The sequence below is a fragment of the Solea solea genome, chromosome 19, assembly GCF_958295425.1.
Source record: "Solea solea chromosome 19, fSolSol10.1, whole genome shotgun sequence".
NCBI classification, from domain to species: domain Eukaryota; kingdom Metazoa; phylum Chordata; class Actinopteri; order Pleuronectiformes; family Soleidae; genus Solea; species Solea solea.
Window position 1 is genome coordinate 1,366,717 of NC_081152.1, and position 26,164 is coordinate 1,392,880.

The following is a 26,164-nucleotide window of genomic DNA, read 5'->3' on the forward strand; positions in this document are numbered from 1 at the left end:
TACAGTATAAATATATATATATATACTGTGTATATATATATATATATATATATATATATACTGTGTATATATATATATATATATATATATATATACTGTGTATATACATGCATGCTCTGTGCAGCTGCTGTCACAGCCTGAATCTGTAGACTGAATGTAAACCTCTTTGCAGTACATGTGTAGCAAATGTGGGATCTGGAGCAACAGCAGGACTTGCCCCATGTGGCTGTGCAGAATCTGCAAAGAACATCAAGAGGTGAGCATACAGTATATGTGCACACACACACACACACACACACATTACATTACATTACATGTCATTTAGCAGTCGCTTTTATCCAAAGCGACTAACAGTAAGTATATGCATATGTATATATATATATATATATATATACATATATATATATGAATGAGAGAGAATGAAATGATACCATTATGTCTTTGTTCTGCTAAACCGTGAACAGAGCTTTTCTCATGACATGAGCCATTTTCAGCTTTCAGACTCACCTTTTAGAGCAGAATTACAGCCTGGAAAATTGCCTTCCACTGATACAGTACCACTCCCCAATATGTAAAATGAGTAACGTAAAATTAGGAGGTAAAATCCAGATTAAATCCCTATTAAACGCTGCTCTGTGCTCCTTTTGATGATGGTACTGTGTGTGTGTTGAGGTCTTTGTCTATTTACATAAACGATCACCAGACTCTCTGTTGCTGTGAATACAAAGTCTTCATTTATCGCTTCCATTAAATAAAGCAGTGAATGAATGAATGAATGAAGGGACAAAACAAAAGCCAATCTCAAAAATAAATGAATGAATAAGTGAATATAAAGAAACACAACCTCTTCATTGCATCATATAAAGGTGTAATCTTAACTCAAATGAACACTGTCCTTTTGTAAACATAAGCAAAGGCAAAAATCACTTTCACTTCCTCTCATTGGCTTTTATGTTATATATTTATGTGTCCACAACAAACACACAACTACAACAGAAACAATCACAATGTTGACATATGTTGATGTTTTCATGGCAGTTGGTAGGTTTGTGGATTATTCTCTGTCTTTTAACGACACTGATGATCAAAGCTAGTGAAGTTCAACAGTAAATTGTGTTCTAAACAGATGAAGAACGAGCTGCTCGTCACTGGTGAGCAGCTCGGTCTCTGCAGATCCATCATGAGGATTGATCTCTGTTGCACTCATCAATATACAGTATCTGACTTGGTCAAATGTTTGTGTATCAGCAAAGTAATACTACTATACTATAATTATAATACTAGGAACACAACTACACAACTACAGTTGTCAGTGTCAGCATGTTCTGTTGTCTAAAGTCACACATGAGGCCATTTCAATGTACATACACTGTTTATTCATTATATTATAGTTTACAATCTAAGCACTTATGTGTGTGTTGTATTCATCTCTATAAACATGACCCTGATGACACTTTGGTGACCAATATGGTCGTATTATTGCAATATGTTTTGTGATTGGAAGTTGTATTATTATTATTACTTATTATACATCTTATTTTTGGTGATAAAAAAAGTGTTTTGAACTTTTGAATTCCTGTTACTTTTGATGCTCAATCATTTTCATACCACATCGACACTTATCTGAAATATTACCTGGATGTCATTTTGTTATAACCATACTGTAAAATGCTAATAATAATACCTCATATTTATTAGTACACTATAGCGTGTAAGATGTGTGTTTCTGCAGCTCCACAAACGTTCAGGCGCGTGGTTCTTTAAGGGCAGAGAGCAGCAGGGGCTGCCTGCCCCCCTCCCCCTGTCCACACCTCCACACTCTGCTCCTTCAGCAAACCCTGACACACCACAGCAACCGACCACACTTCATCATCCAAGACGTAAGAGTCCATGTTCTATAGGAATGAATGAATGAATGACTTAATTTACATTAAATCATAATCATAGCTTATGAAGTTGTAATAATAAAAATGTACTTATACACTTTCATTTACAACATCGTGGTATATTAAAGTGTATATTTCTTAGCTTGTGTGTTTAGCCGAGCATTTTCTCTTCACCCTGTTGTTCTTCCTCTCTCGGCTCGGATACACATTCTGTTCTTGTTTAACAATCAAAACTCTCGTCAGACTGCAGAATGTGTGTGTGTGTTTGTGTGTGTTTGCGCGTGCGTGTGTGCGTGTGCGTGTGTGTGTGTGTGTGAGAGAGAGAGAGAGATGGGGAAGAGAAAACTAGGTCATAGAGACTGCAGTGTTTTGGTAATTCCTCAAAAGTCCCTGGGGGGGCGATAGAGGTTCCACACTGGAGCTTTAACAATACAGAGACGAATATTTCTGAGATGATGTTTTTCACCGCTCGCTCTAACCTGCAGCTCTTTACTTACAGATTACTCTTCTGCTTCTGTACCGAACCACACTCAGAACCACACTCAGAACCACACTCAGAACCACATTCAGAATCACACTCAGAACCGCATTCAGAACCACACTCAGAACCACACTTAGAACCACATTCAGAACCGCATTCAGAACCACACTCAGAACCACATTCAGAACCACACTCAGAACCACATTCAGAACCGCATTCAGAACCTCATTCAGAACCACATTCAGAACCACACTCAGAACCACATTCAGAACCACATTCAGAACCACACTCAGAACCGCATTCAGAACCGCATTCAGAACCACACTCAGAACCACACTCAGAACCGCATTCAGAACCTCATTCAGAACCACATTCAGAACCACACTCGGAACAACATTCAGAACCACACTCAGAACCGCATTCAGAACCGCAATCAGAACTGCATTCAGAACAACATTCAGAACCGCACTCAGAACCTCATTCAGAACCACATTCAGAACCACACTCAGAACCACATTCAGAACCGCATTCAGAACCACACTCAGAACCACACTCAGAACCGCATTCAGAACCACACTCAGAACCACATTCAGAACCGCATTCAGAACCTCATTCAGAACCACATTCAGAACCACACTCAGAACCACATTCAGAACCACATTCAGAACCACACTCAGAACCACATTCAGAACCACACTCAGAACCACATTCAGAACCGCATTCAGAACCGCATTCAGAACCACATTCAGAACCGCACTCAGAACCGCATTCAGAACCACATTCAGAACCGCATTCAGAACCGCATTCAGAACCACATTCAGAACCACATCGTTATCATCATCCACATTTCAGCCAAAGATACGATCACTTTTTTCACACTCTTGGCCCAAAGGAGGGAATACAGGGAGGGTGATATGGGGTTATGTTAACGTGTGTGTAACGTGTATTTTTGTTTTTGTATGTGTGTAAGTTTTTCTTTATATATTCGAAAATGACCTAAATAAAGTCATAAAAAAATCCGATCACGTTAACGTGCACGTCTGCAGACATTTAAACTCGTTCTTATCGTGTCTCTTCAGAGCAGCAGCAGCAGCAGCAGCAGCAGCAGCAGCAGCAGCAGCAGCAGTCCTGTGGATCAGAACAATGGGAGCAGACGGCAAGAACAACAGCTGACGGCTGTAATGAGAGTCAGACACGTCCAGCAGCTGTGATGAAGACAGACGCACATGTGTCTGCCTCCAAACCACTGGGTCCAAACGCACAGTGGGCCCCCTTGCCCTCAGGTAACACAGCAGTGGCCCTGTCTAAGAACAGGCCCAAAATACAATCATCATCATCATCATCATCATCATCATATAAAGAGCGTGATGCATGAGTCTGAAATATGGTTTCATATTCCGCGTCCTGTTGCAGATGTGGTGAACACACATTCAGAGAGGGAAGACACGGTGTCGCCTCCTGTGGTGGAACCTGGTATCTCTGCTTCCATTTGGTGTCATCTTCCCGCAGCCAGGACCTCTGCACCTGACGCAGCTGCCAACAGTCCCGTATCCCCGAGAACAACACCTGATCCAAGAGAGGAAGAAGACGATGACTACGACTCGGACGACGCCAGTAAGAGTGATTCAGGCGGGAACCACAGGCGATGGACTGACCGCCTTCTCTGACTAGAATCTTAAAGGGCAGTTCAAAAAAACTAAAGCTAAAAGAGTTTTCTGACATTTCACTGAATATTAAACTTTATTTCACAATTACATGATCAGCTGACATGATTTCAAAATGGCTTCCTAATCTTGTTACAGTGGATGATATTTAATAGCCTATGTTTTCAGGATAAAAGCCCTGGTTATAAAATTGCTTAATGTAATGGTAAGTGGCGACAATTTGACTCAATGACTGACAATATTTTGATAGATTGTGATAATTGTGTTTTTTTGTGGATCTTAAACCACTCTTGAATTTATTTTGACCCACATAGAATATAAAAGTGTGCCAGATATTTTGATTATGCATAACATAAGCACACAGGTGGATTATTTCAACTGTTAGAACATTACCACTGGATCCACAAAGAGGGACAATTTAATGTTGATGAAGGAAAAGTGTGATGTGTCCTCGTGTTTTTGTTGTGGCAGCTACTCTGGGATCTCTGGAGTTCAGTCTTCTTTACGAACAGCAGAACCACACCCTACACTGCTGCATCATTAAAGCCAAGGTAAACACACGAGATGAGGAGAGACTGAACCAGGGACACAAATGAGACACGGTGAGACACGACCAGCTGGAGTGGAGACGACAGGAGATTGATTACATCTTATATGGAAGGTGACAAGACATGATGTGACAAGGAAAGACCAACTAAGACAGGGACCAGACAATACAGAACCGGTTAGGTCTGACCTGAACCCAGACTCTCTGTGGATTGGTCATCTGATGGTTTTTAAGTATAACAATGTAAACCAGTGTTATTTGCTGATCCAGGTGCAAATCTACACAGTTTATTTCTGGTCAAACACCAGATGCTACATTCAAATGTTGCCGTTGGCTTTCTTAGTCCATTGCTCATCTCTCAGCCCACTACCTGGCATTTTTCAAAATCAGGCATTGGGCAGCGTTAGCCTCAGAAGAGGGGGTTCAGTTATGAAATACATGCAGTTTGTTCATTATACAACAATCTAACACAAAGCACATCTAATATAATAAAATCTGATTCGATCTGTAAATCACAAACTACGCTTTGTTTTTTGTCACATGTCTCAGGGTTTGAAGCCCATGGACTCAAATGGACTTGCTGACCCATATGTGAAGCTGCACTTGTTACCTGGAGCCAGTAAGGTACAGTCACTGATGTGTTTGAATGTGCCACAGTTAAGACTGTATTAGTTAGTTATGTTATTAAAGTTAGTTATAGTCAGACTCAGACTCAGCAGGAATTATCACATGGAAATGAACTATCATGTTCTAAACGACCACACTCTACTATCTGATATCAAACTATGTGCGCGTGCTTGCTCATGTCATTGTTACAAGCTGAACATTAGTTTTCAAAGCTTTATTTTGCAGAATTTAGTGACATCTACTGGCAAAGTTGCACATTGCAATCTACAGTGGCCTCAAGGAAAAATAAAAATGTCTAAAGTCGCTGTTCGGTTTGTGCATTATGGGCTACACTGTAAAAACATTGCAAATAAACACGGCAGTCTGTAAATACGATGTTTCCACTTCTGATATAAATCCTTGTCACACATAATAAACATCAATTCAATCTGAGGAGCTTGCTTGTTACATAATAGCTGCTGAAAATAAGGCTCCTCAGAAATGGACAACAAATCAAAGGCCCATTTTGTAAAACTTTCAGTTGGAGAAATTAAAGATAAAAACAATTAGACTGAATTTTCTGTCTAATGAACAATCACCTGATTGTATGTAATAATAATAATAATAATATTGTCCCAGTGAGTGTTGATACGGCTGTGGGAGTTTGAGTTGATCTGCACTCAGATTATGACCAGATTATGACCAGATTATTAACTAACACATGGGTGAAGGGTGAGGTGATATTCAACTGCAACATCACCAATAAATGATGCTGAATTTTGTGTACTGTACCTTTAAAATAAACCAGATATCTCACGACAACCTGGAAATATTATATATTATATATAATATAAATTATTTAGAATATGGATATAGTGTTGCCCATAGTCATTGCTAATGGTTTAATAATACAATATTCTGATTCTGGTTTTGTATCAACCCACAGCTTGTAGAGATGTTGTTTCATGTTTATTTAATATGCAGATTATGTAATTCCTCAGTTGTAATCCATCAGCTCACACTCATGGCATGCACACTGAGGGTGCTGAGGCTACTTTGTCATGAAGAGTTGTCGTCATTGTGTTATTCTCCAGATTGAACATTTGGATTCATGTTGGACGTCACGTTTCTCTTCTCACTGTCATGCTTCATATTTCATATTTCATATTTCATATTTCAGTCCAACAAGCTTCGCACCAAGACTCTGAAACACACTCTGAATCCTGTGTGGAATGAGACACTGATCTACCACGGCATCACCGACGAAGAAATGTCGCGCAAAAGTCTTCGGTAAGCAACAACTTCACTTCATCTGTCACACAAGTTCCACACAATAGGAGTTCTATGATTGTATTGTCCATCCACAGCCTGTCAGTGAGTGATGAGGACACGTTTGGACACAATGAATTCATAGGAGAGACACGAGTCGCTCTGAAGAAAGTGACGTTCAACCAGAAGAAGAACTTCAGTGTGTGTTTGGAGAGAGTCATCCCGGTGAGTTGACGAGAAAGAGGAAGGAAAAGGACGTTGCTGCAGAACTGTGAAGGGTTCTGCAGCGTCGCTCTTCTTCAGTGGGAACGAGGCAGAGTTCTCAAAGTGTGTGTGTGTGTCTATCGATCTGTCTGTGTGTGTGTGTGTGTGTGTGTGTTTCTGTCTGTCTGTGTGTCTGAGTGTCTGTCTGTGTGTCTGTCTGTCTGTCTGTGTGTGTGTGTGTGTGTCTGTCTATCTGTCTGTGTCTGTGTGTCTGTGTGTGTGTGTTTCTGTCTGTCTGTCTGTCTGTCTGTCTGTGTGTGTGTGTGTGTGTGTGTGTGTGTGTGTGTGTGTGTGTCTATCTGTCTGTGTGTCTGTCTGTCTCTGTGTGTGTGTGTGTGTGTGTGTGTGTTTCTGTCTGTCTATCTGTCTGTGTCTGTGTGTGTGTCTGTGTGTGTCTGTGTGTGTCTGTCTGTGTGTGTGTGTGTGTCTGTCTGTCTGTGTGTGTGTGTGTGTGTGTGTGTGTGTGTGTTTGTTATTCACATATCTCTCGAACCGACGATCCGATTGATTGAAAGTTGAAAGTTGAAAGTGCTTTACATGCTCCACAGGTAAAGAAGGCTGTCGGAGGCTCGGCCCGTGGCATGGCTCTCTATGAGGATGATGTAAGATCTGCACATACAATAAACCTCATACATGTTAATGCTGAATACATACACACGTGTCATGTGACACTTATTGTGTGTTTCCATTGTCTAATGCACCATAGAAGCAAGAATACAGTGACGTCATTAAATGTCCCCATCATTATAATCAATGTTTTATTCTGTCAACAGAAATCAATCAAACAAATATATATATATATATATATATATATATATATATATATATACTGTATATATGTGTACATTAGACTGTACAACAAACACTGCTCTCAGTAGACCACACATAATTCCTCCCTTCCACGTGCAATATACTTCTACACATAAGTAAAGTCCATACTGTGTATATTCTGCAACTGTCTATAATGTACATTCTACATTCTATTCTAGTCTAAGTGTTAATATCTTTTATATTATCATTTTTTTGTAATGCATGTTTATTATTTATTATCTTTATCTTTACTGTATTTGCTGCTGTAACAATGTCAATTATCTCTTATATATATATGTGTGTGTGTGTGTGTGTGTGTGTGTGTGTGTGCAGCTGAATGAAGGTGAGGATTCTGGGGAAAGAGGTCGTATCCTGGTGTCACTGATGTACAGCAGTCAGCAGGGTCGTCTCATAGTGGGCGTGGTCCGCTGTGCTCACCTGGCTGCCATGGACTCCAACGGTTACTCAGATCCCTTCGTCAAAGTGTATGTTGTCCATTCTTAAAGCATCTTAACGTCGCTGCAGGACACTGTCACACCTGTGGGCAGTTTAGAGAGTTCAGTGAACGTCTGCATGTGTTTGCACTGACGGGGGAAACTGGAGAACCAGAGGAAACTCACGCACATGCAGAAAATCCCTTATTCTGAGCGGGTGGCGACACTGGGCGGGACAGCTTCTGAAATGTGATTTTTCTGCTTTGAATTCCATCTTTAGCACTTGTGAAGGTTCATAGTGGCGTCTTCTTCTCTGTAAGTGTTCATGTTCATATTAACAGCACTAGGACAAATACCTTATGTCTCTATTGGTCCTCTGTGTTGCAGATATCTGAAGCCAGACATGGGAAAGAAAGCTAAAAACAAGACACAGACAAGAAAGAAGACCCTCAATCCAGAGTTTAATGAGGTCAGTGCTCGTTGTTCGCTGCTTCAGTTCATTTTCATTTACACGTTTTCAGAGATTTGGGAATAAACTCATCACTGTTTTTCAGGAGTTCAGCTATGAAATAAAACCCGCTGACCTCGCCAAGAAAACCCTGCAAATCTCGGTCTGGGACTATGACATGGGCAAGTCAAATGATTTCATTGGTAAGAAAGTGTGGATATGAATCATCTCTCCATCCAGGCGGCATCTTTGACTTTTACGTGGTCTTGTCTTGGTCTCGATACACTCTGGTCTTGGTCTTGTCTTGGTCTCGATACCCTCTGGTCTTGGTCTTGTCTTGGTCTCGATACCCTCTGGTCTTGGTCTTGTCTGGGTCTCGATACCCTCTGGTCTTGGTCTTGTCTTGGTCTCGGTCCTGGTGAAACATGTTAGCAGTCTGTGTGTTGTAGATGAGATGAATGTGTGTGTGTGTATCCAGTGTCTTCAGTTTATTGTGTGGAACATTGTTCTTGTTTAGAGGATGATTGTTGTGTTTGACTTTTCTCTTCATATCCATACTAACATATGTCTCTCTGCCTGCAGGAGGATGTCAGCTGGGCATCCAGGCTAAAGGAGAGTGTCTGAAGCACTGGTACGAATGCCTGAAGAACAAAGACAAGAAGATTGAGTGCTGGCATATCCTGCTGAATGACAGCAGTGTTCATTTTGAGGATTAAATCTCCTCTCCCGTGTATTTGCTGCCTCTCCTTTTCTCCCCGTCTGTGAGCAAAGGTAGAGCGATTTTATCCTCTTGCTTTTGTGTGGAAAACTTGTGACGTACAAGCTGCAGCAGTTTACAGGTGATGGATGTGGATATTTAATCCTGGAGCTCGTTCAAAGACCACAAAACCAAACTGATATCGCAGCATAAGATGTGTTAAGTTAGGATCATAATCACGTCACCAAAGTTTATCTCACATTTCGAAACAGGCAGTTGTTTGTGTATTGATCAGTTTTTGGTGGTGATTGGTGTGACCGCCCCTGTAAGTGCTCCATTCACCAGAACCTCGCTGTGAATAATGATAATAATGATAATGCATCATGTGAAATATTGAATGCAGCTCGGTTGTTAATTTCATGTAAACTATCTCTGTCTCTTGTTGTTTTTGTGCTACGATGATACAGATCAAATCAAACTCGTGTATTCTGCTCTGTGACCGTTCGCTCCTGTGCACGTGTGCAACTCAGACCCCGAGAATAAAATCTTAATTTTATGAGATTAAAGTCGTGCGAATAAAGTCTTAATTACAATAACTGTTTACTCCATTAAATTGCTAATCTACAGGTTTTTTTGAGCTGTAGAATTCCCTTCTGAAACTTTTCTTGGGTGCTTGTGTTTTAGTCATTCTCTACCACAAGGTTGGTGTTTTATGCCATTTATATTTATCTTAAATATAAATGGTATAAATTATTAAAAATTGATTTATACAAACACTGTAATACTGAGAAACTCTGAAAGAGTGGTGTGGAGCTGATAGAATGAATCAGCAAACATTTTGTTGTTATATAAATGTATACACTGCAGTTTTAAAAAGATGAGCATAGCATATGTAGCCTACATATATAATAAATAATGTTTATGTTGAGTCTCTTGGGAATAGGTTTAAACTCTTGTTGCATATCTCACTGCCCCTTTAACAGTGTTATATATATATATTATGTGAAGGCGTGGCAGATATAGAAGAAGAAAGTCAATTAAAACCATGGACAGGAAAGTAGTTGTCAAGTTTGTCTCAAGTGTCATTTTATCATATTTATATGATATAATATAATAATAAATATGCGTCACATGATCAGTGTTCTACCACTTGCACCAGCTGTTAGCCGCAGATTTCCGCTCCAAGTGGACTTGAAACACACCAGTGACTCATTGTTTACTGTGTCTGACACCAAGGCTCAGGTCTCCGGTTAGACAGATAGATAGACAGGCAGGCAGACAGACAGACATAGATAGATATCTAGATAGACAGACAGACAGGCAGACAGACATAGATAGATAGATAGATAGATAGTTAGACAGACAGACAGACAGGCAGACAGACAGATTTCCAGCTCTAACCCTCACACACGCCTCCTCCCCCTTGCCATTTAAAAAGCAGCTGGCGCTCGGACCTGAGCGAGTGACAGAGTCGTAGATGAGAGGGTGAGGCGGCCTCTCATTCCGCCACCATGACGCACATCGCGCCACTTCTGCTCTTTGTAACATCATCATCGTCACTGATGTGGCCGCGCGCAGAAGCCTCCATTCTGTGTGCGTGGACCACAGTGTTGTCCAGCGGGGAAGTGCACCACAGCTTCCTCCGCCGGGACGCTGCTTCTCTGCGGCTCTACCACAGCGTGCACGGGCCCGGGGCGCGCGCTCTGCTCCACTGCGCCTGGAGCGACGATGCGTCAGTGATCCACAGATATTTATCTCAGTGTCAGGAGAACAGGCGGGACTTCACGGATCACCTGGACCGAGACTTCCATCCGACCTCTGTGTTTGAGGCTGAGGAGCAGTGCGTGTCTGTGGGTTCTGAGGAGGATCTCGGGTGGCACAGTGGGAAAAGACTCGCGAGGAGCGCTGGTGACGTCCACGCGGCTCAGAATAGTCAGGGTCAAGATGGAAGGTCAGAGATCAGCGGCCGTTTGCGTGTCAGGCGAGGTTTTATTGTCCCCGGCACTCTGTGGTGTGGATCAGGCAACAAGACGCTATCTTATGCTGATTTGGGTAAGTTCTCTATAACTCACAACGGAGGAGTCACTTACTTTTTTTAGTTTTATCAATATTTAAACCTTTAAAAAACAAATTGTGAAATGATATCTGTATGAAGTAAACCATGAGAATTAAGATAATGGATATCTTAATTCTACATTTGTGACAAGAAGTGTTTACCGTGTCAAAACTGCCAGGGTTTTGATTTAAGACCCTAGAACTGGGTTCAGGGGGTAGACACTTGATTAAACCTGATAACCTTGGCAACAGTAATGGCTTAGAAAACATTCAGGTCAGGTTTGATCAGAACACGTTAGGACCCATATTCAGACACAAGTTTACGCAGTTTAGTGGTTTTATTTGCACAAAGTCTTACGAGATGGTGAGACAGGCAAGGGTCAGCACCAGAGTCTGCAAACACCTTTGACAACAAATATGGAACATAGGACATGAACTGGTGTACAGACTAAGAGGTGGCCATGCGGAGAACTCTTGTGTGTACATTGAGAGTTGGGAACAAGCGAGTGGATGGATGGAGCAATCAGGTGTGGTAAAAAAGGAGGGAAATATAGAAAGCCAAAGGAAAAGGAAATGAAGACGAGCAGTGGCTAGAGACAAGGGGTGATGGATTTGGGGGAGAGATTGTGAGAATCATCTGTGAATATGGAATAAACAAGCTGGACCTCGTTGAAACTTGGGTTAGGGTTAGTGTTTAGTGTCATTAGTGCTCAAAAACTCCTCTAGATACCCTTTAAGTATCATGACTTTATTAAATAGAGACATTATTAAACTGTTCACTGTCCGTCTCCCTTTGACTCATGTATTAAATTATCTTTGCTTCACTTGGTCCTCAAAAGTGAGTCTATATGAATAAACCTATGAAGGGCTCAACATACAAAGCCTTTTCTTGATAATCACTGTGCCAACTCTGTCCCTGTGGTCTCTTTTGCAGGAGTATTTGCAGACACAGACAGCTGCTGCCGGGAACACGACCAGTGCAAACACACCATCCTGTCCTTTCACTCGCAGTTTGGGGTCTTCAACAGCAACATCTTTACCATGTCTCACTGTGACTGTGACAACAAGTACCTTTTCATTTGACTGTAAACACAACACATTCTGCAGAGTTTGTGTCAGTGGATTTCTTTGTTGCATCTAATTATGGTGCCCAAATAATCCACCTCCCAGGTTTCATAGGTGCCTGAGGAAAGCAGACCACAGAATATCTGATGTAGTGGGATACACCTTCTTCAACCTGCTGAAGATGCGCTGCTTTGAGTTCTCCTACCGACCCCAGTGTACACGGAGAAACTGGTTTGGGATGTAAGTAATGGTGTGTTCGTGCTGCATGCTCAGGTGTTGGTTTTCAGATTCAAATCACCAAACTGTTTTATACTCTATCACTGATTTATTGGTGACATATACTGTAATTCTGGTGGGGCCATGCAGGAAAATCTTATAATGCAATCCAGAAATACCACATAACAAAATCACAGTAGCAAGTGATAGAGGGGACCACAGCACCTTTGCAGCTGAATAATGCCATCACACAAACAATACCAATCTGATGACTTATATTATCATATCAATAACACTGTTCAGACAATACACAATAAAAACACAATGCACGACTCATGGCGTGAACAGCGCACACCCAATATACAAGACCTGTGCAGTGCCCGCCCTTGCTTCAAATCAGCCAATGAGAAGCGCTCATTTCATGTCATACTATTCCTTTAAAGATGCAGTGCGTCAAAATGAATGACATCTCATGATGAGATTGCTGCTTTTTCTCACCCCCACATTTTCCATCTGCATCAGGTACGGTGGCCTTTGCTCACCAGAAACGACATCTACATTTTTTCACAACTCTCTCCATTCTCACATGCTGCCATTTCTTACACTAAACACACACCTTTGTAAAGGAAGGCCTAAAGTACCTATGAAAACCAAACTATTTTGGTTTTGAACCATATGTACACTCAAACAAACATACCTATAGGTAGTTTATTGAATTTCTGACAACAACCCCGTAAATTAAACACACTAGACCTTTGAATGACCCTTAACCCTTAACCTCTGTTGCTACTTCAAGGTGTAAAGAGACTAAGTTGACTCTGTATGCTGTGGTTCATCCGCCGACACTGTACAAGTCCACCGTTCCACCGGATGCCTTTGTGAACATCACCAGCTCCACACCTGCAGAATCAGAGCCACAGCTTCTTCTCATGACTGCTGCTGCCTTCACAGTCCCAACACCTTTAACAAGATTGCCTTCCACCTCCATCACGCCTGGTATCAGTGTCACAGAGACATCGACAGGATCACTACCTCAGAGTAGAGATGATACAGAGAGCACTCAACTCATCCAAAACCAGACTGGGACTGAGCTGGACACTGCAGGTATCTCTTCAGCATTTCCATTTCCAATTCGGGACCATTAAGGAGCCAGACATCTCTGTTGATGCTTCCTCTCGACAGGACTGCATTTGTCATGTGATATCTATGAGGATCTGGATGAGTGCAACGACAAGATCCTTCCCAAACAAATGAGACATGGCCTCCACAACCCAGAGTCCAGGACGCTGTATCACTGCAACTGTACCGCCAGGTAAGTTAAAAAAGGTCCACACCTGCAGTCTGGTTGCTTTTTAGCTCCCCATACAGTGCAAATACATAGAGAACAGAGTTTATTCTGAATATACTTACGAGCGCAGCGGCAAGAACATCAGGGGCCCGTTTCAGAAGGTTTAGTGAAACACTTGTGGCGTATTTCCACCGGCTCTACTCGCCTCGGCGCGGCACAACACCGTTTAGGTTTCATCTCCACTACAAAAAAAGCACCTACTCAACTCAACACATCCATTATTACAAGTCTGTACGTCTATTTGCCTTAAGTCAGCACATATGAAATATAACCTCCACACACACATCTGAATCAAGTCAATCTAAAAACAATATTATAGACACCCCCAAAATCTCACAAATCATGTTTACAGGGAAGCTCATGTCTCATTAAGGGGGTTACTGTGTGTTACTGTAGGCTCATCATCACTGTAGACACTCTCTGGTACTGTAGACATCATGTGTCAGGTTGTGTTACCGTGTGTTACTGTAGGCTCATCATCACTGTAGACACTCTCTGGTACTGTAGACCTCATGTGTCAGGTTGTGTTACCGTGTGTTACTGTAGGCTCATCATCACTGTAGACACTCTCTGGTACTGTAGACCTCATGTGTCAGGTTGTGTTACTGTGTGTTACTGTAGGCTCATCATCACTGTAGACACTCTCTGGTACTGTAGACCTCATGTGTCAGGTTGTGTTACTGTGTGTTACTGTAGGCTCATCATCACTGTAGACACTCTCTGGTACTGTAGACCTCATGTGTCAGGTTGTGTTACCGTGTGTAACTGTAGGCTCATCATCACTGTAGACACTCTCTGGTACTGTAGACATCATGTGTCAGGTTGTGTTACCGTGTGTTACTGTAGGCTCATTATCACTGTAGACACTCTCTGGTACTGTAGACATCATGTGTCAGGTTGTGTTACCGTGTGTTACTGTAGGCTCATCATCGCTGTAGACACTCTCTGGTACTGTAGACCTCATGTGTCAGGTTGTGTTACCGTGTGTTACTGTAGGCTCATCATCGCTGTAGACACTCTCTGGTACTGTAGACATCATGTGTCAGGTTGTGTTACCGTGTGTTACTGTAGGCTCATCATCGCTGTAGACACTCTCTGGTACTGTAGACCTCATGTGTCAGGTTGATAGATCACATCATGATGGAGATTATAGCTGATGGAAACACGTTAACTTCACTGTAGTTTAGAAGTGACTTTTTTTGTGTCTCGTCAGGTTACAGCTGAATAAAGATCAGATCAAATGTAACATATGGTAGAACTGCAGCATTTTATCATCATTAATGAAATGAAAGTCTGTTAAATGATGAATGAGTGGATTACACTGTGTAAAATGTAATAGTGTTCATTTATTGACTCCTCTCTTCACATAAATGTCATGGTCATTGGCATGTGTTAATATTTCTGCTCAACTGGATTAAAATGAAGGCTGTGCTCTTTGTTTACCCGTTGCCATGGTGAATCGTAGTATCAGAGCTCCATTGATGATGGCTTTTTTTTTTTCATTCCCTCACTTAACTCAGAGTGAACATACTCAGAGTTTGACAGCTCAGAGTTGGTCAACCTAGAGTTAAGGTTTCTGAAACAGGCCCCAGCTCAGCATCTGTGCATGTGCATGCTTCTGTGTTTTTCAATAATCACCATTTAAAAAAAGCTAGTCCAGTGTTTACTCGCTTGATCTTTCGCAAGACCTCCTGATTCTGAGGACTGTAGCTCGGTGAATGTGCAAACATTATTTAATGTCCTTGGACATCATCGTGTTCTCATGTTTGCACTCCCAGTCTCTGGTGGACCCTCCTCCTTCGGCTGTATGTTCTTGTGCTTTATTTATTTTCTCTTCAGGTACTTATCATTTGTTTTATCTTGCTGTCTTTTCAGAATATTCCAGTCTTTGGTTAAACAGAGGCGACTGACCAAAGTACACACTCTTCTGCTTGGGCACGTGTCTCAATCTTGCTTCGTTCCCCAGGACTGCACAGCCGATGAGACGTCAGTAAACAAACACAGACATACTGTAGATGCACTGGTCTTTCTTTATAACACACTCTGATACATGCGATACAATCTAATATATTTTATTTTCCACTTAGGTAAATTCAGTCTGGGCTCAGTGCCTCAGTCCTGTGTGGATTTTGTGAGGGAAGTCTGTAGATCAGGGGTGTCAAACATATGGCCCGTGGGCCAGAACCGGCCTGCCAGAGGGTCCAATCCGGCCCACAGGATAATTGTTTGTGAAAATTACACATCACATCACACAATCTAATCATAATGTGAAATCCTATAGTTTTCAGTTCCAGACACCTGCACACACACACACACACACACACACACACACACACACGTGTAAATTGTAAACTTAGGCATAATATTGTTGAAATGGCACTTATTTTTCTCAAGAAATTTCAGGTTGTTCATAATGCGTTTTATAAAAAGATACTTTATTCAATTTAGAAAATGTGTTATTATTATTAGTTATTATGCTATTATTTTACTGGCCCAGAGTTTGACGCCACTGCTGTGGACAAACAGCTGGTCTGTGTGTGTTATTTGCTTCGTTTGTACATATACATTGTAAATAAAAACACTTTTATTGCATTTCAGTTTTATATAATTATTGTGTGTCCATAACTGTTTCAAAGACCAGCAACCGCCACTGATATCACACTACTGACCCCAAAATGAATTTTCCCCAAGGGGACAATGAAGGACATTGTATTGTGTTATATATTTAAAGACGATTAATCTCACAGTACAATCATGTCCACCAATTGTAATTCAATTTAAACGTTTACAAAAATCATATATATGTCACATTTTCAGTAGTGATATAAAGTAGCAATAATTGAGCAGAAGTCACAAAATTATTCATTATTATGTTCATAAAAACAAGCCAAGTGAACTTTGAACTGTTTCACAAATGCAATCCAATTTAAAACATTTTGAGTACTTTTTGCTCATTTGTGTTTACATAGTTGGTGAATAATTTTTTTTCATCAGATTGTCTAGGTTGTGCTGAGGATATAGAGTGATATAAGACACTCTATATTGCACATTCTTATAGCCTCTGTATAGACTGTATACTTTTAACATAATAATGGAAAAAAGCAGTCAAAACACTCTGTGTTCTAAGGGTTAAAATGTTTTTTAAGATCACTGGAAGTCTGTGATTGTTTTGTATATGGGGCCAATGTGGGGCAGGCAGGGTGGCGCCCCCTAATGACGAGCCACTACTGGCTCCTACAAAGGGATAAATGTGATGAGTCATGGGAGAAGAAAGAAGAGGAAAACATTAGAATATTTTAGACAGACAGACAATGGTATACTTAATTAATACTGCTTCCTTGTTTCATTTACAGCTGTACAGCAGCTCTTGTGACAGCAGACTTCCCTCTGCTGGACCTGAAGAGTGGTGCAGGGGTGGAGGAGCAGAGCCAGGAGCAGAGCCAGGAGCAGAGCCAGGAGCAGAGCCATCCATGGGTAGTAAACCTGAAGGTCAGGAGACCACACAGTGGGAGAACTAAAGGGAAAGACAGATCTGCGAAGCTTCACAAACTGTGTGTCAGGTTGACTCATCCCAAACACAGGAACAACACCAGGAAACATGGTCACAATGCTCAGTAGCCAGTGTCACAGACCTTCAGTGCAAGTGACTCCACAAAATCAACAATAAAGTGGAACATGAGACATGATGAATGAAGTAACCAATAAACACAGACTAAACGTACATGTACTCATTTAAAATGCATTCTAATGAAGTTTATCGCAGGTCATTTTGTATTTTTACAGCAAGTTTTACTTTGCACGGTCACTATGTCTTACTTTGTCTAAAAAACAAGGCTGAAACATTTATGCAATCTGCACATGACCAGAGAGACGTTTAACAAATAATGCATCAAAGTCAATATTTTGACTAATCCTCAGCATAGCCAAGACTGATAGGAAAGCTGCCCAATATTTGTTATACTAGTGCAAAATCTTTTTAGTAATTGTTGGTTTGGTGTGTTTGAGTGCTCATTGTTACTATTCTGTCTGACACGTGTTGTCTGTAGCTGGTTGTGCTTTGCTTGTGTGGGATTCTGAAACAAACATACCTGTGTTTGTTGTAAAATCTGCTGACTCACTGTAATGCAAGAAAACCGCACTCAGGGAGTCTTTATCGTTGAGGTCAGACATGATAATCACCCACACATCTTAAGTTTTTACCTGCGGATTCAATTCTGCCGAAAGGCCTGCTTATCCTCTCAGGCGGTCCACAGTGCTGTGTGAGTGAGAGGGGGAGTGGCTACAGTAGAGTGGTGAAAGCCAATTATGTTATATTATGTAGCAAGACACCTGTCAATAAAAGACAGACATGCACATTGACGTTCCTGCAGTTTATAGACAGATTAAATCTGTAGTGTGTAACTTTTAAATGTAAACAAATGACAGATACATTTAAACCATTGTCAAATGCTTTCACAGTGTACAAACATACATACATACATTTATATTTTTTTTAAGTTAAACTGTTGGTTCTTTTCTTTCTTTCTTTTTATTGCTGGGCTGACCGGGTTCTGGAGAGACTGAAACTTCGTTCTAACCTCATGTCTTAATGTGTGTTGGAATGACAATAAAGAAATCTTGAATTCAAAGTGTTTATTGTCATATGCACAGTAAAGAAACACGTTTCCCTGTACAATGAAATTCTTACTTTACTGTCCACTAAAAAAATACCAGCAAAAAGTATATGAAAGAAATAGTATTAAAAAATAGTACATAAATATACATATAAAGAAAAAAATAATTATGATTTTTTTTTGCATAAGAATATATGTAAATATATGCATATATACACAGATCAATGTAAACTGTACATGAAGGGAACTCTAATTAGTGCAAAGATGCTGTAACAGATTTAAAGTGACAGTGATGTAAAGAGTATATAAGGTGTCACTGTCATACCGACACACACACACACACACACACACACACACACCAAAAGTTACATACTACAGCTTTAAATGCACGAGAAATGCTCCGGATGTTGATTTGTTTTGTGACTTTTTGGACAAAGTTATGTTGGGAAACGAAAGTTTAAAAAAAGGAACTCCAAAGATAAATTCCACGCTCAGATTATAAGCTCACGGACTAAGTTTTGTGGAGTATCTGTCAGGTAACTCAACTCCTCTGTGATGTCATCAACATGTAATTGAACCCTCGCTGAAGGCTGCAGCCATGGAGCGGACCGGATCCCCGCCTCTCACCGGACTGAGGAGAAGCTCGGAACATGGCGCATTCACTCTGGATTCACTGGATTGACTTTTCCCAACAAAGTACTGGCGGATTATCGCTGCTCAGCACGCACTTCTTCACGTGAGCGAGCAGGAAAAAGCTGGTTTCCGCTCGTGCTTCTCTTCTCTGTGGCTGGGATGAAAGTTTGGAGCCGCTCGTGCCGGATTTAGCAGAGATGGAAAAGCAAAGGACGAGGAAAGAGAAGGTGAGATCACGCGGGGAACGAGGGATCGCTTTCACGGATGTCACCGTCACGGCGGCTCTGAGTCTGGGTGGCAGCGGCGCGAGGACAGACAGACAGACGGAGAGACAGACAGACAGACAGAGAGACAGACAGACAGACAGACAGAGAGAAGGTTAAAGCTGTGACAGTTTACAGCCTCAGATCACATGACGAGTGATTTACTCTGAAAGTTTACACAGAGATCTGCACGAGCTCACCTCACTTTCATCTGCTTTGAAAACCCGTTAGAAAGCTTCATGTTTGCCTGTGGATTACAGTCATTTACTTTGTACTTTTCTCAGAATAATGACTTTAATCTCTGAATTCAAAGTGTTTAACATGCAATTAAACCTCTGCCCTCATTCTGAGGAGAAAAACAGTCCGAATTCTGACTTTCAATTCTCTGAAGGAAGTCATAATTCTGAGATTAAAGTTAGAATTGTAACTGTTTTCTCACAGCCTATATTCTGAGATACTTTAATCCCTGAATTCAGGCTGTTTTATTCTTTTTATTTTCTTTTTCTTTACATGTAGCCCCAATCCTAGCATGCACTAGACACAATAAGATATTATAATATTCGTAAAAAATCATTCATTAACAAGAAAAATACAATACAGATTGAGCAATAACACAGGGGAATGTTATTCAGTTAAAGTTAAAAGAGTTAAAACGCAGTGTGTGAGAGCAGCTCTTAAAGATTGAGCTGTTATTGTAAATCGTTCCCAGCTGAAAGCCTGCAGTGGACCTGGAGGACATTTAATATCAGTCATTTCTGTAAAAGGCTGTCAATCATGGAATTCAATATCAAATAAATTCAATTAAAAAATATTTTACTTTTAAGTTTAAATCTTTGCTCAAATCCAATCAGAGATGTGCTCATTTTAGCAAAGTTGTTGATGTATGTGTCGACTGTGATTGACTGTGATTGACTGTGATACTGTTCATCTTTGTGATGCATTGTCATGGATTTAAAAACATTTCTTTTTACAATGTATTTTACATAGAAAATCCCAACCAGGGACTGGAGTAGTAACTTAGCAGTTGTTAGCTTCTTGCTCAGTCTTGGAACTATGTTCAACTGCATATTCCCTATAAAATAAAAGTAGAATAGAGCAGGATCCCTTATGTGAACTTTAATTACTTAGCACTGTTTAAACCTCAGGGGTCAGAGGTGAGTTCAAACTCCTGTTCAGTTGCAGGTTAGAAGTAATCACTGCCTCGTCAAGCAGAGGGCATTCTGGGTGCAGATTAGACTTTATGCTGTGTTTACGTCATGGTACGGTTTGGAATGGTAAAGCCTGGGTCACACTTGTGTTTGAGAACAGCACTTTTATTTGGTGGCTGAGTCAACGTAGGCGTAGAGCTGTGACGTTCACGAATGACACCAATATTTTGGACTAAGAACCGAGTCACACTTGCGAGTCGTTCTTTTTATATATGCTAACTGTCCATGCAGCCTTTACGGCTCAGGACACCTTCTGTGTGACCTCGGGCGAGGAGGCTGTCACACTGCTGTCGCAGACAGAAAGGGAGGAGGAGCTAAAGTTGCCAAAATGAGGAAACGCAGCAAGAAGTTAATTGTAGCCTTTTTTTATTATTTATCGTGCAACAAAGTTTTTTAGGTGAGGGAAAATACTCTGTCAAATACTCACGTCAATGTAGTCAGGTCACATGGTGTCACAGGAAGACCCATATACAGTAATGTAGTAATACAGTAGTACTGGGATTGTCCTACAAGTGTCAAATAATACATACATGTATGTACAATGATACAGCTCTACAAATACTGGACATTATAGAGATATAAGAGGGACTTTGTGTGTGTGTGTGTGTGTGCAGCTTGTTGTCTCAATTCATCACCTACAACATAACTTCAGTCAGAAGACGAAGAACAGAGATGAGTGTATTTCAGGTATTTCAGCTCCACACGTCATGGCTGTGTCTCTGTGTTGTTCTTCAGGAATGTATACTTGTATCCTCCCTTTGACCTGTGTGTGTGTGTGTGTGTGTGTGTGTGCGTGTGTGTGTGTGTGTGACTTGAGCAGGATATTCATGTTGTGTTTCTGTCTGTTTTGGTCCTTTCTGCATGTGAGCGAGTGAGTGTGTGAGAACGCTGTTGTTTCTCCAACACTGAACTCTTTCCTGTGCCAACTTGTGTTCATGCAGCCAAACTTTTTTTTCTTTATCATTTGTGTGTGTGTGTGTGCGTGTGTGCGTGTGTGTGTGTGTGTGCGTGTGTGCGTGTGTGCGTGTGTGTGTGTGTGTGCGTGCGTGCATGTGTGCGTGCAAATAAACATACTTATTTGTAATTTTTTAAAGTGAGTACAGCCTTATGGACTACAGTGACATGTATTGATCTAATGATATAATTACACTTACACTTATTACACTTAAACTTTCAACAGTTTCAGGTTAATACTGTAACGTCATGGGACGACTAACTGAACAACCAGAACAAAAGAGATTCTTCTGGTTGAATGAATCCACTCACTGTTTGCTCAGGCTGGGAAGAAGAAGAGGAAGAAGAGGAAGAAGAAGAAGAAGAAGAAGAAGAAGAAGAAGAAGAGTGATGAACCTCACTGCTGTTAACGGCAGCGTGATTGTTTCCAAATGAAACCCACAAACGCCGTCTGTCAGAGACATACTGTACGTAATTTAAACTCCTAACTCTGCACCACAGGTCACTCAATAAGCCAAGATGGAGAAGCTTGATTAAAAAAGTCGAGAATGTGTGCTGTGTTAAAAGTGACTCATGCTCCATCACATCACAAGTCAACGTCGCATGGAGAAGACACAATTCAACAAAATGAACCCTTTCACCACTATAAGCGTCTCCAGCAGAAACAAAGCTAAGGACAAACAGTTTGTCACAAACTTATCATCCAAAAGTAAACCTGCAGGAAACATGACAACATTAGCATGCAGCTAAACCAATGGCAGCACTGAAGAACCCTCAAATCCACAGTCCATGCTCGCTCAATGAAAACTGCATGATGACATGAGCGACAGACTCAACACAGACGACACAACACGCAGGAGGGTGGAGCTGACCACGAATCCCGTGTCATAGCGTTGGAGGGGCGGAGCTAACTGAAATCAACAGATCCACTAAACTCAAGCTGACTGATCTTGAGAGTCAATCAATACGCTCCAATGAAATCACAGTCTTTCCAGAAAAGGCTGGGAAAAGCAAACCAACTCGGTTTATTGCTGAGCTTCTACTGCAGCTTCTCTGGGCCAATACTTTCCCAGAGAGCAGACTCGACGGACTCGACGGACTCGACGGACACTCGTGCTCCATGATCAGCATCAGCGTCAGCGTCAGCATCAGCATCAGCGTCAGCGTCAGCGTCAGCGTACACCCGGACTTCTCACCTGAAGTCACTCAACAATGACTTTGACGGAGCGATAAAGAAACTGAGGGACGTCGGACGCCACACTGACCTTCAGCTACAGTACGGAGCAGAAAATATTCCAGGATGCTGAAACTTTCATAAACAGGTTTATTTATTCACCCTCTGTCACTCCTGAGGGAGTTTGAAACCCATTTCACATTATGAGCACTGACCCTGGGTTAGCGTCCTCCCTGGAACCAGATTACATGGGTTAGTGGCAGAGTTGGGCAGTAACGCGCTACATTTACTCCGTTACATATACTTGAGTAACGTTTTGGATGAATTGTAGTTTTAGGAGTAGTTTTACTGCAACATACTTTTACTTTTACATGAGTATATATTTGAAGAACGGTACTTTATGCTGTTTCATTTTGGCTAAGTGGCGGTCGTTACTTTATTTTATTTATTTATTTTTTATTACATGCGCGACCTATTTCTCTCCCTGTTGGCGATGGCTGACAAAATCTTGCCAATCAAATGCAGCCAGTTGAGTCACATGACCAGTGTTGTCATGTGACTCTGTGCCGCGGCACCAGCTGTTAGCCGCTTAGCTCCAAGTGGACTTAAAACACACCAGCGGCTCGTTGTTTACGGTGTCCGACACCGAGGCTCTGGTCTCCGGGTTTTGGTCTCCTGTCTCCAGGTTTCTGTTGTACACTCCGGACGCCGGGTTTCAGCTCTTAGTTGTTTCAGCTCTCTTCGGCCAACCAATACTTTTACCGTGCCGATGTTTCTGAATTAGTCACATTAGTTTCCTTGAATTTGCTTCAACTGGTAGAAATGTCATTGTTTGCCCTTGAAAAGTGTCATTTTGAAGCCGTGGGACACTACACCTCTACACAATGCACACAACAGAGGGCTGGAGCTAAATTAGGGGCACGGGAAAACAGGAAATGGGATTGAGTGAAAGTCTTTGTGTTTTAAACCTGTCTTCATGACGTAAAGGGCAGTGTTGCTTTGAAAGGAGCAAAACTGAGGGGCACTTGCTTTGATTGGTGCAGATTAGGTTCACAGCAGTGAGTTCACCTGTAAGTGGTCTGAGACCATCACTCTCAACCAGACCAGAGTCTGGCTCCGTGGTTGGCTGCGTTGACACAAACCTAAAGGAAGTGCACCAGGTTTCAGTTTAACTGGACTAAACAAGGCTGGAGTAACTGCACCCTCAGTTCTTTAATGAGTTCCTTAAATAACGTGCATTTGTATACCTGGCACTGGAAGCTGTTGAATGATGCATTTGCAAGTTTTGGGAAGTTTTAAGGAGTCTCTCTGCACAGTTACTGTACACTGTGCATGTGTTTGAGAGAGAGAGAGAGAGAGAGAGAGAGAGAGAGAGAGATAATGAAGGCCTTGGTGTAAGCTCTGGTGAAAAGACAAATTTGGAAACACCAGATCAGGGAGGGAAGCAGCATTTCAATGTTAAAGCTACACAGCGCTAACCTCAGCATGCACAGTCTGCAGAGAAAATGAATGAGAAGAACAGAACTCCCTCATCTCACTGTCTGAGTCGCCGTCTGACTTCCTCCTCTCTCTCTCTCTCTCTCTCTCTCTCTCTCTCTCTCTCTCTCTCTCTCTCTCTCTCTCTCTCTCTCTCACTCCTGTTCTCTCTGAGGAATTTGAACTGTTAGCATCGACCCGGAGAGGAAAGTGCACGCAGCAGTTTAGTTTCATTCACCAACAACAACAGTGTGTGCGTGTGTGTGTGCGTGCGTGCGTGTGTGTGTGCGTGCGTGCGTGTGTGTGTGTGTGTGTGTGTGTGTGTGTGTGCGTGCGTGCGTGTGGTAGCTTGTTCCAGCAGTAAGTTGTTTATTGTGACTTCTGTGAATGGAGCCAGAGGATCAGGTGCATTTCCCAGCGTAGTTTTACTGAGACGTGTTTGTAGGTCGTCCATCTGTCTTTCTCAACACTGGCTCACACTGGCTGCCTGTCGCCTCATCACATCACAGTCAGACAGGCTACATCCCATCACCTTTGTTATTGTAATGTTACATCTGATTATAAAGGTGATAGAAAGAAAGTAAAACAGCAGCGTTTTTTATGACACAACAGCACATGATGTTATTAAGTATAAGCAATTAAGAGATTAAAAAAAGTGACATGATATAAAGTAAAGAAAGTGATAATACTCCTTATATCACTGTACTATGAAAAACTACTACGACTAAAAAGTGATGTACAACAAATGTGATTTGGAACTGAAAACACGTTATTGAAACAACTGAGAAACAACAAACATGGCCGCCTCTCAAAGCAAGAAATCCGCCTTTCTTTAGCCCGATTTGGACGGGATTAGTTTAACATGGAGAGGAGGTGGAGAACAGTCATCATCAGAGCTTCTCTGTCGTCATTACTGGACAATGTCGTAAAAATGACAGCGACTTTTACTTTTAAAATGAGCCCAGATAATTCTGATCCCGTGCAGATAGAAGGAATATTTCACCGTTGGAAAGATGAACGTCTATTAAAACTGAGTCGTCTATGTAGAAGAAATGTGAAATAATAACTGAAGCAAGTGTCTTCTTGGCCGAGAAAGACAGAAAAATAATTAATATGTCATTTTGGCTCATGTAGATGAACGACAACAACTCCCAGCATGCACTGCACTCGCTGCCCCGCGAGAGTCTCGCTGTCTCAAGCTTTGAAGCAGCCAGTGTTAGTTAGTATAAACACACAAATCCCTGTGAGGAATTTCATTTATAATAAATATAAAAATACAAAAGAAAATACTCCGACCGGAGGCCGGTGAGCGCCGCTACGTGCCGGCTTCTAGTCTTCACTGAAATGCAGACAAATCAGATTACTGTATATTCTGTTATATCTTGTCTCTAAATACATGAAATATACAAACAGACCTTATTCCCTTTCTTTCCTCTGTGTCTGTTATTATACAGTAACTGTGACGTGTAAAACGTTTTCTTCTCTGTTTTTGTCGTAGCGTTACATCGTAACCACAGACCTGGTGTAAGTTCTACAGAGCTTTGAGTCGTTTCAGGGGTTCCATGTGGACGGAGATATTTCCTGAAACAAAGGCGTCTTTACAGGGAACGTTTTTAACAGAGAGAGATTGTTTTTGTTTTTTGCAGCGTTTCCTTGTGGATGTGAGTCCCAGCATGACAGATCTGCACAAACACAATGGTTATTGTGCATGTGCACTCACAGGAAAACAGACTTTATGTTACATTATACCGTATATGCATCAAATCACCTGCAAATCCAAAAAGAGACGCTCAAGACGTCAGTGTTTTACTCTTTCATCCACTACAACCTTATATCGTATAAGGTTGGATCTTTAAGAGCTTTTGGCCGTTTGCACATTCAGAATAAAAACACTTCAGTGTACACACTTATAACTTCCTCACCATTATCTCTAATGTGGCATTACCTACTTCTCCAGCAGGTGGCGTTGTGGCAAGCTAAGCAATTCTGTGTAAAAACAAGAAACACCCTGTGTACGATGCACGTTCTTTCAAAGTGGATCTTTTACAGTATC

At 41.5% G+C, this 26,164-nt stretch overlaps 3 protein-coding genes across 4 annotated transcripts in view; all 3 read left to right on the top strand.

Annotated features, from left to right (window-relative positions):
- The window catches only part of rph3aa (rabphilin 3A homolog (mouse), a), an 18,875-nt gene extending 8,757 nt beyond the window's left edge, over positions 1–10,118 (top strand). For both annotated transcript variants that reach the window (XM_058617458.1, XM_058617459.1), the window contains exons 4-16: positions 173–256; positions 1,733–1,880; positions 3,447–3,650; positions 3,781–3,981; positions 4,503–4,582; positions 5,128–5,202; positions 6,365–6,474; positions 6,552–6,678; positions 7,266–7,319; positions 7,861–8,012; positions 8,349–8,430; positions 8,516–8,612; positions 8,992–10,118. In XM_058617458.1, coding sequence (XP_058473441.1) covers positions 173–256; positions 1,733–1,880; positions 3,447–3,650; positions 3,781–3,981; positions 4,503–4,582; positions 5,128–5,202; positions 6,365–6,474; positions 6,552–6,678; positions 7,266–7,319; positions 7,861–8,012; positions 8,349–8,430; positions 8,516–8,612; positions 8,992–9,125 — 1,548 coding nt within the window. In that variant the 3' untranslated portion in view covers positions 9,126–10,118. The remainder of the gene's footprint in view (positions 1–172; positions 257–1,732; positions 1,881–3,446; positions 3,651–3,780; positions 3,982–4,502; positions 4,583–5,127; positions 5,203–6,364; positions 6,475–6,551; positions 6,679–7,265; positions 7,320–7,860; positions 8,013–8,348; positions 8,431–8,515; positions 8,613–8,991) is intronic.
- A 138-nt stretch (positions 10,119–10,256) lies between these two features.
- Positions 10,257–17,511, top strand: pla2g3 (phospholipase A2 group III). Its single transcript, XM_058617548.1, has 7 exons — positions 10,257–11,158; positions 12,096–12,228; positions 12,332–12,466; positions 13,239–13,546; positions 13,625–13,754; positions 15,666–15,776; positions 17,144–17,511. Exons 1-7 carry the CDS (start codon positions 10,618–10,620, stop codon positions 17,406–17,408), a joined length of 1,623 nt encoding a protein of 540 aa, XP_058473531.1. The 5' UTR covers positions 10,257–10,617; the 3' UTR covers positions 17,409–17,511.
- A 1,498-nt stretch (positions 17,512–19,009) lies between these two features.
- Positions 19,010–26,164, top strand: part of ttc28 (tetratricopeptide repeat domain 28) — a 53,650-nt gene continuing 46,495 nt past the window's right edge. Inside the window, exon 1 of the mRNA XM_058617243.1 lies at positions 19,010–19,263. Within this exon, the coding sequence (XP_058473226.1) occupies positions 19,234–19,263 (30 nt within the window). The 5' untranslated portion in view covers positions 19,010–19,233. The remainder of the gene's footprint in view (positions 19,264–26,164) is intronic.

Coding starts and splice junctions, on each gene's coding strand:
- pla2g3 (XM_058617548.1), top strand. CDS start 10,618: ATGACGCACATCGCGCCACTTCTGCTCTTTGTAACATCATCATCGTCA. Junction 12,229..12,331: donor CACTGTGACTGTGACAACAA/GTACCTTTTCAT, acceptor TCCACCTCCCAG/GTTTCATAGGTGCCTGAGGA. Junction 15,777..17,143: donor GACTGCACAGCCGATGAGAC/GTCAGTAAACAA, acceptor TTTCATTTACAG/CTGTACAGCAGCTCTTGTGA.